At 39.6% G+C, this 10,068-nt stretch overlaps 1 protein-coding gene across 1 annotated transcript; it reads right to left on the bottom strand.

The window, feature by feature from the left end:
* Window positions 1-5,454: 5,454 nt before the first annotated feature.
* On the bottom strand, window positions 5,455-9,677 carry polr2m (RNA polymerase II subunit M). The gene is made up of 4 exons (XM_044348824.1): window positions 9,325-9,677; window positions 7,540-8,130; window positions 7,175-7,397; window positions 5,455-6,171 (listed from the first exon to the last, which is right to left on the bottom strand). The coding sequence occupies exons 1-4, from the start codon at window positions 9,432-9,434 to the stop codon at window positions 6,028-6,030; spliced, it is 1,068 nt and encodes a 355-aa protein (XP_044204759.1). The 5' UTR covers window positions 9,435-9,677; the 3' UTR covers window positions 5,455-6,027.
* Between the last annotated feature and the right edge of the window lie 391 nt (window positions 9,678-10,068).

Genomic DNA, 10,068 nt, shown 5'->3' with positions numbered 1-10,068 from the left:
GCCTTCTCCATTTGTGGTCCGTTTTATGGCTTTTGAACTGTAAACATTGTTCCAAGGAAAAGGAAACACCTAATGCTTGTGTTGTGACATTCTCATCTCCATGGGCTGCTTTACTGGACTCAGATTAAGACTATAGCAACTGTTGGAAAAATAATTGTGTTGGTGAAAAAACAGGGCCTATAACCTGCCTCATAACCAGGACAGGAGTGTATATAATAAAATAACAGCGAATGTGCATTACAGATTATTAGAAACACATGTTCTGAGAATCATTAAAGCAATGACCCTATTGATTACACCTATTAAATCCACTTCATTATAAATGGATGGAGATTAAAAAAGACTCTTTTGAGAAGGATGTAAGACATTGATGTCTGGGACCAGAGATTTGGAGCTTTTTTAACAACATTTGAAAGCGTGAAATAAGGCAGGGCTGCTGAGATTTTCACACTCAACAGTTTACCATGTGTAAAGACAAAAACACACAATGGATACAGCTGCCAACAGCCACACAGATCCTCACTGTGTCCACAGAGAAACTGAGGAACTGAAACCTTTAAAATTGTCGAATACAAGTTTCTTTAATGAATTCTGGTGCAAGTTTGCAACACTCATGGAGGAGCTATAACCACAGGTATATACATTTATGAAGTAGGATGTAAATATGGTTCAAGCTCCTGTTTGGGTGAGCATCTACTCTGTTGCTTGATGTCCATTTACAAGCAAATTTCTGTAGAAAATTCAACACATTAACACCTTGTGGAGTGGAGCCAGCAAGATAAAATGTGTACTCAGACAGATAAAGTTACTTTATTAAGCATAATGCTAATATTGTAAGTGTATAGAGTTTTGGTTAGATTGAATTATAGCCACCTTCTACAAATATGACATGTACCAAAATCTCTGTAAAACACCTGGTACAGTTCGGGCTCCAGTGAACAGAACATGGTCTGATTATAATATAGTGTAATGCCAGTGTGTGTTTTTAACAGACAACCAATCAAAGGAAAACACAGTGCCTTGACCACACTCATATGCTATAAACTAGACATGTCTGGTGAATGTAGAAAAATGAAAAAGAAAACAATCTTAAGAATGTAAAAATGCAATAAATCATTCCCATGACTATGTTTTACAACTAGTGCCAGACACCTCTGTCTTTTTTTTCCTTTTCCTACAGATTCACCCACCAGTCAGGGAATATTTTCCTATCTACATTAATGGTGAGACAGCTGTGGGGCTCTCATGCATGTTGCAGCCACATATCATGCTTCCTCAGGCAGTCAACAGTCATGACATAAACTATGTGCTTGCTTCCTCTCACACACACATTTCATGGTGAGATAAGTGGAGACTTCAGCAGAGTCCTGTCAGGAAAGTATTTACTTTCCTCCTCGCCCCGTGAAGAGAACACACACACACACACACACAGAGTCACACACGTGCTCAGTTGTTTGCCTCTCATTCACAGTTCATTGCATTTGCATATGAAACATTGGTTTCACACTTGAGATAAACACAAATGAGCAGCATTGTCTTCCATGTGTTTCAGATGCAAACATCCACCTTAGAGTGAAAGGTGCATAAAATGGCAAATATTTGACAAATATAATTCATCAGAAAAACACATTTTCACCATCAAAACTGTTTCCCTTGACTCAGTTCTGGTGCAACAAGAGGAGGGAGAGCTGGTTCTAATTGGGATGAGGAGATAGGCTGTAACCTTATCTGCAGAAAGCTGCTGTGTGCTGCATTATTTCATCTCCTCGTGTGCCCTGAAAAAATATGACAAAAACATCAGAGAATGGAAAAAGCATGACCTCAGACTTTGTAACCTGGCAGATATAATCCAATCATTCTGCTGAGGGCCTAACTTGCGTTTAACGCCAGTCTATACATCATACTGTATATCTAATTTAAGACTGAGCTGACTGGTCTTTGAAGAGGCAGTTTTGAAATCACATTCCAGTTTCCCCTCCCAAACAGCAAATTATTTCTGCTCCCGCGAGACGTGTGATTTCGGACTCAAGACTTGGAGCAAATCACTTGCAGACTACTTCATGAGAAGTTTATTAATCTGGGACAAGGGGTCTGGGATTCAAGTGGAAGTATAAACAACCTCATCAATGGACAACGTAAAAAAGCTTTGACTACAGAAAGTGTGCGCTTGGTTCCACCTCAACAACATCAACTTCAGAGTCAGGTTTGACGCCAGATACCACAGAGAAAAGTAACAGCAAAAATGTGCCCCATAATTGGTAACAGTCTCTGAATTTATGTAAGCAAGGTAGGCTGTAATTAATCCCAGCACAATGAGGATCCTCTGTGGAGCGTGCTCATGTATTTGTTATTGGACGTCACCACAGGGCCACTCTGGAGCCCATCAGATACAGTGTCTAAATACACAGCAATCAGAGTTTTTTTTCTAAAACATCTTCCACCAATGGCTCAGCAACAATTACCAAAGGTTATCAAGGAGCATCTACCAGCAGACTCTGACCTGCATGAACCCACCCTCATTTCCCCCAAAACGTGCCTCAGCGCCTTATTTCTTCCTCATTAAAGTCCCTGAATCAGGCCATTTAAATTAAGATGGCCTGCAGTACTTTGCGAGAGCTGGAAGAGAGACAGTGGGAAAGGCTGTTTGGAAAGACGCTGAATGTAGCTGGCACTTCTTATCTACCACATATTAGCAAAGTTGAGAAATGGTATTTGCCATGTTGCATTAGCCCACTGCCGTCCCATGATTGCCTGCCATTCCCAGCAACAACATGATCCAAATTCAGTCCAGATGTCTCAGCCCATCAAGCTTCAATATTTCACTACCCCTGGATTAATCTTATCAAGTGTGTCACAGATCCCTGCTTGATAACATCTCACAGGACTTTAGGAAACCAGTGCCTTCAGCTGACCAAAGCTTCTATCACCTTGCAGATTTATTTCACACATTAATTCATTAAATAAGATAAAACTTTAACCATAAAATGGCTTAAATCTATTGAAGCTTAGATAATCTGCAAGTGTCAAAATGTCAACACAACAGTAGTTACAAATATTAAATTTATAGAAAGCAGATTTCAAACAGTATGTATAACTACTGGACACATTTCCTTATCCAGATGTGGAGAGTAACAAAGTACATTTTCAAATCAACTGCAGTACATGAAGTTTTTACATTTTGTGAGAATTGTTACTCCACTGTTAAGAGGTAGATGCTGAGGTGTGTTAAGCTTAAAAAATATATGACACATTTTTATACTCTTAGTACAACTTCTCCTCATTATTAAAGCTCATGTATAGATGGTAGCAGATGGGCTCCTTAATGTAGACAAACCAGACATTGTAAAGAATAAATGCAGTTTGTGCAGTTTTTATAGATGTATATTTCCAACACCATACTGTAAATATACATGATTTATAGTTTTGGTCAGGTTAAGAGTTCAGTTATACTTCCTCTTACTCAGTCCTGTTGCAGAACAAGCCCTTTTCTACAACACCTCTGGAAACAACAGCACACATGTATAATCTTTAGTGAGTGTCCCAGGCTGTCTACAGAAAGTCCTCCATGTAATCAGTCCAGTTTATAGTGAGTAGTATACGACCAAATACTGTTCTTTAGAGTTTCTAGAGGCAGGTATAACTGACTTCAAAGGTTATTACTTGTTTCAAAGAGTAGCACACAGTGTGAAGAATATGAGCAATGAATATTCCATTAGTTCCTTACCAAAAATAGTATCACATACTGGCAATTTGATTCACTGAAAGAGAAGGAAATCGTCATTTTGGCACTAAACAGCTGTTTTGTTGTCTTCCAGTCAGGATTTTGACCACAGCACAGCACTGAGACTGCTCTTGTTAAGGTCTTCAATGACATCCACTTAAACACAGACAATGGCAGAATTTCAGTCTCAGTATTACTGGATCTCAGTACCACATTTGACACGGTCGACCACAACTATTACTAGACCAACTGGAAAACTGGATGGGACTTTCTGGCACAGTACTAAACTGGTTTGAAACCTACTTTAAGGACAGAGACTACTTTGTATCTATAGGTAATTACACATCTGAGTGGACAAAAATGACATGCAGAGTTCCCCAAGGTTCCGCCCTGGGGCCTCTTCTGTTCAACATCTACATGCTTACACTAGCCCAGATTATGGAAAAAAACAAAATTTACCATAATTATGCAGATGACACACAAATTTACGTAACCATTTCACCAGGGGACTGTGGTCCAATACAAACACTGAGTAAGTGCACTGAACAAATCCATGATTGGATGTGCCAGAATTTTCTTCAATTAATCAAAGATAAAACTGAAGTTATTGTTTTTGGAGCCAAGGAAGAACGTTTAAAAGTCAGCACTCAGCTTCAATCAATAATGTTCAAAACCACAAACCAAGCCAGAAATCTTGGTGTAGTCATGGACTCAGACCTGAATTTCAACAGCCACATTAAGACAATTATAAAGTCAGCCTATTATCACATGAAGAATATATCAAGGATTAAATGACTTGTGTCTCAGCAGGATTTGGAAAAATGTGTTCATGTATTTATCTTCAGTAGACTCAACTACTGTAACAGTGTCATTACAGGTCTCCCTATGAAATCGATCAGCCAGCTGCAGCTGATTCAAAACCCTGCTGCTCAAGTCCTCACTAAGACCAAGAAGGTGGATCATATCACCCCAATTCTCAGATCTTTACACTGGCTTCCTGTTTGTCAAAGAATTGATTTTAAAATAATACTGTTGGTTTATAAGGCATTGAATGGTTTAGGGCCATAATACATTTCTAATCTTCTGCTACGTTATGAACCATCCAGACCTCTCAGATTGTCTGGGACAGGTCTGCTTTCTGTCTTCAGAGTCAAAACTAAACATGGAGAAGCAGTGTTCAGTTTTTATGCACCAGACATCTGGAATAAACTCCCAAATAAAACTGCAGGTCTGCTGCAACTCTGCTCTTTTAAATCACAGCTGAAGACTTTTGTTTGCTGCTGCCTTTTACGAAACCAAATTTGAGGGTTAATATCTTACACTGCACTGTAACTTTTATTCACGTTTTATATTATTCTATTTTAGCTTATTTTTTATTTCCAATTTAATTCTTTTTAATTTTATTTAAATGTCTTTTTATATTGCCTTGTGTTGGTTTTACATTCTGTCTTGATGCCTTTGATGTTCTATGTAAAGCACTTTGAATTGCCTTGTTGTTGGAATGTGCTGCACAAAAAACTTGGCTTGCCTTTTGAAGTTTGCTGCTCAATAAACTAGATTATCAGGAAAATTGAAACTAACAAGGAAACCTTTTTCCTGACGCCTTGATCAGTGAAGACTTTCATACCAGTGCAGAGAAATTAAAGAAAGTCTCTTATGCAACAGCTGATGAGGTACTTCAGTGTCCATAATTCAAAACTGGATTGCCACCAGACTTAAGACAAACACAATCATTTGAGAAATCAGATGTATTTATTCAGTTCTGTTACACATTCTGTGATATTTAAATGTCTGCAGGCTCATTGCATGTCTATTCTCCAGACAAAGCTGTTAACAGCTGCCATTGTGCCAAAACAGTCTGATCCACCAGCTGATAAGCTTTAAGTGCATATAATTATTAACACACTAAAATAGGAATTTCCACATACAATACTCTCAGGCTCAGAAAGCCACATCATCAGTTTCAGTATACTGATAAGGAAAATTTCCCTCATGATGCATATTTCAAATTTAGCATCTAAGAGTCTTACTCAGCTGCAGGTAGTGACCATGCAGGAAACAACTGAACCCCATACAAACTGACTGACATTTAAGAAAGCTAGTTTTTCAACCTGCCATTCAATTCCCTGAGCTGAGTCTGGGATACCAACTACGCCTTCTCACCAGGCAAAGACCTTTTCCTCTCTTAAGAATTCCTGTCCTTGGAGTGAAAATCCTGTTTGATGGGCCCTGGATTGCGAGGTCTAAAGCCTGTTTCCACAAGGGGCCAAGGTCACACTGGTTTCCCCAGCTCTGGCCTTCCAGGATCAGTCTTCCTCTGAGGAGAGCTGGGCTCCATCATCATGAACCTCTCTGTAGGCAGCCATGGGGCCACCTTCAGGAGTGTAGCTCCCCATAGAGATCTTCAATCCCTCAGACAGTTTCTGGGCTGCCAGCTTGGCCTGCAACTCCTGAAATTAAACACAACAAAGAGGAAAAAGTTGACATGAATAGGCTTGTAAACAGAAAACAAGCACATTATTATAAAGAAGCACAGCCACAGCCATTAAACCATCAACAAAAGTAGGACTGGTCATAAGCTTTACAGGCTTCTATAAGTTGACAGCAGCACAGTGTCTGACGTTTGGCTCTAAATTCCTGATTTTGGATGTGAAGTGATACAGTGCTGACACAGCCTAAATACTGCCCTCTAGAGCTATTAGAGGGATCTGATATGGACAATTCACACTTACTGGATTCATTATTAATTAATTCCCTCCTCATTTAATTAGATATTCAAATGTAAAGACAAGCCAATGTTGTATAATGTTGTACTCCATTTGTTTTGAAATTAAGCAGCTAAATACAACACCAAACTCACTATTGCAGAATAAACTAGTTTGTGAATATTACATTACAATAGCAACTGAGAGTTGCCTTTTTGATCTTTAACACTACACCTTATATATAGAAGTATAATAATTTTCACATCTCTACACACAGTGTCTCTACAGTGTTCAAAATAATCCAAACAGGATGAACAAAAAGACCTGGAGGCTAGAAACAATATTTATTACTGGTCAAAATAATAAATGTTTGATTTTTTTCCACATAAATATATCACCCCAATCATATTTCAAGCAATTCTGTTTACTGTATGAAGTTAAACTTGCATTAATTGATTTTATTGGCCATTTTTTGGGGCAGCGTGGCAAGCTATAAACACAACTCTGAAATGTAATCACTTCCTAAAGTTGATATTGAGATCATGTTTGCATTTGTTGTGTTTGTGTGCACCTGAGGGAAGTAAGTCCCATTATGACTCTACTTTTAGCTCTGTACCCTGTAAGTCTGCATCCAGTTTAGAGTGTAACGTCTATAATGTTTAATGTAATGTAATATATACACCCTATGTATAAGATAAGAGTCTGGAGAGCTCAGACTGTGCACAGCTCCATCCATCTACACACTAACCTGCTGTTTCTTTGTCTGCTCTTTCATAAGCATGGCCGACTCTTGCAGAGACAGAAGCTGAGCTGGGTTATGGTGGAGAGGAGGGAGTTTTGCGGCAGTGATGTCATCCAGGTGCTTTTTGTCCCGCTCCCTCCTGGCCTGTGCTGAGAGCAGTGATGAGCCTTCAGAAGACTCACTGGGTGACGAGGATCCTGATGGAGGGTTGTCACTTCTGTGAGGAAGCCTGGAAAAAACGGAGTTGCCACAGAGTAAAATGTTGAGAAGATTTTACTTCCAATCATAGAAATGACAGATAATGTTACTGGAATACACCTACAAAATTTATTTCGTTTCACATTGTTGTAAGTAGTCAATACACTACTCACTGATTTGGTTTGAATTTTTGCTTCCCCGGGGCTGAAGTCTTCTCTGTTTTTTCCACAACAGTTACATAGTGAGGCTTTTTTGGTATCTGTTTACTCAGAGAGTCATTGTCTTTTGCAGTGCTTTTTAATGGGTCTTTGGTCTTGCTACTGAAACCAGTACTAGCCGTTTCAGACAGTCTGACCCTTTCCAAGGCCTCCACAAGGTCACTCTCTTTTGTCCCATCCGAGTTCAGAGAGGCCCCAGCAGCAGCCGTTTCCATGGTTTCAACAGCAGCTGCTTGGGAGACAAACTGCTGCTGTCGCTTGTCCAAAGTGTGGTTTTCCTGCACGTGAATTGAGACAGGTGAGGGGTCCTTCTCCTGTACTGTGTTGTCTGCAGCAGCCTCACTTTGCCCGGCCACTGGAGCATTCTGGATGGCACGTTGTTGCATAGTGAAAGCCTGCTGGTACTTGGACTGTAGCTCTGCCCTGGCAGCAGACACCAAGCGCTGTTTCCTCTCTTCTTCATGGTGATGTTCAATGGCAAGGCGAACCCTCTCCGCAAATTCTCGTATCTTTTTCCCTTTGTCAGGAAGAGTCTGTAATAATCTCCTGCGAACAACACAAACCCATCATTTCCTGCCACATAAACATTTAAAACAATCATTAAAGATGCAGATGGTAACAAATTTAAGGTAAAACCAACATAAAGAGTCTTATTAAGGAATTGGGCCACAATGAGCCTCTAAAACAGCTTCATTCTTCATCCTTCCTAAAGATATTCCCTCATATGGTGTTTGGGTGAATTTGGTGTAGAGCTGTCTTGTGCAAAATCCTCCACAAGTATTCAGCTGGATTGAAATCTGGAGACTCTGTATAACCATAATAGGTGCTCATACTCATTCTGACCACAGTCTGTGCTTGATATATTAACCACGTTTGAAACTGGAATGGATGCTGACATTTGTATTATTTATTTCCATACAGCATTTTTACAGATTCAAATAAATTGTATGGCACACTTCACAAAACTCAGAATGAGATTTAAAAGGTGCTACTGGACAAGGTTAGTTTCATTGTAATAATTTTGCAGCATTGCAGAATTGATGCTACATCATGAACATAATGAAGCTGGTGTTTCTTTTCTCTGAAGGGCTCAAAAGCATAAAGAACAACTTTATTGTGACACCACATATTTAGGTTTGTAGCCAGGGTCATCACATTATTATCATTATTATTATTATTGTTATAATGATAAAGCCCAGAAGCAGAAGTTTCTTTTCTCTCAAAAACATTTGTCATCAGTTGTTTCAAAAAGTACTAAGATGAGCTTGTAGCCACTTAGTCAACGAATCATGTAACATTCACAGTGCATTCACATATGCAGCCTGTGCACTTACAACACTGATTTAGTTAAAACTAGTGAACATAGAGCTCATGTGTTCATTTGTACCATAGACCGTATATAAAGAGAGACATATAAAATATTAAATTATATAATATATATAAAAATATATTAATATGATCTGTAGATCATCTGTGCTCTATAAAACTTCAGACTCTGTTCAAGAGGATTAACCGACATACTGATAACGCGGGAAATACCTCATTACAACTGGTCAAACTACTTTGTGTGCTTAAGTTAACGTGTATTTTGTCAAATTGTATTATCAAACTGTATCAGACCAACTTTTAGTGTGTTTTCAAGCCAGGAAATGTGTCATGCCTGAACTTCAGCCTGTATCGTGTATGAGTGTGATGATCATAACATGAGGCACAAACTGAGCTTCATGGTGTGATATTTACTTGTTGGAGAGAATCTTGTCCTGTCGGAGGAGCAGTTCTTGGAGCTCTTCTCTGCTGTGGTTTCTCAGATCCCCCACCTGTCCCTGGCGCTCTGTCCACGACGAGGACATCACTGTTAGCTAAAAACAGCAGCTAGCTTCAGCCATTCACAAACACCATGAACTAACTTAACGTCTCAGTTTAACATTCATCTTAAAACCCCCTACTCATACGTTAAATTAATCGTTTAAAAGGGCTTGTTTGTGGTTAAAAAGCGTCATAAACCTCTTTAGGTAGTAGGTTCACTTCTTCAGCACATTGGACAACAACATTTCAAAGTGGGCTTCTTCTTCTTCTTCTTCTTCGTGAGCGGAAATCAGACACGTGAAATGTCGCTCCAGCGCCCCCCAGTGTTCAGGACAGTATGTGCAAGTGCAACTCTCCAATGAAGATGTGTTGCTGCCCTCTGCAGGTCAAATGTAGTCATCAACACCAAAAAGGAGTTTCAAAGAGCAGTCTGTTAAGCCTCTGACAGTTTTCTCTGTATACGATGTTTCTCTCTTCTCTGTGTTATGTCTCAACAGGCTTCATCATCTCTGATTTTCCACAGCTGCATTTCCGAGCCGGATGTTTCCCAGCCAGTGCCGTGCCAGCCCACACAGCTCATCGAACAATGACCCAGCCAGCGTCAACCAAGAGGTTACAGCTGTGTCCTTTCTGTCCCTTCTCAGGGTTCAAAGTCTGTTCAACTGTTCAGCTGTGTCT

The sequence above is a fragment of the Thunnus albacares genome, chromosome 1, assembly GCF_914725855.1.
Source record: "Thunnus albacares chromosome 1, fThuAlb1.1, whole genome shotgun sequence".
NCBI classification, from domain to species: Eukaryota; Metazoa; Chordata; class Actinopteri; order Scombriformes; family Scombridae; genus Thunnus; species Thunnus albacares.
Note: the sequence above shows the minus strand (reverse complement) of the source record. Positions and strands in the feature narration are given on the sequence as shown.

Coding starts and splice junctions, on each gene's coding strand:
- polr2m (XM_044348824.1), bottom strand. CDS start 9,434: ATGTCCTCGTCGTGGACAGAGCGCCAGGGACAGGTGGGGGATCTGAGA. Junction 8,131..9,324: donor GACAAGATTCTCTCCAACAA/GTAAATATCACA, acceptor TGTTGTTCGCAG/GAGATTATTACAGACTCTTC. Junction 7,398..7,539: donor CAAAAATTCAAACCAAATCA/GTGAGTAGTGTA, acceptor CGTTTTTTCCAG/GCTTCCTCACAGAAGTGACA.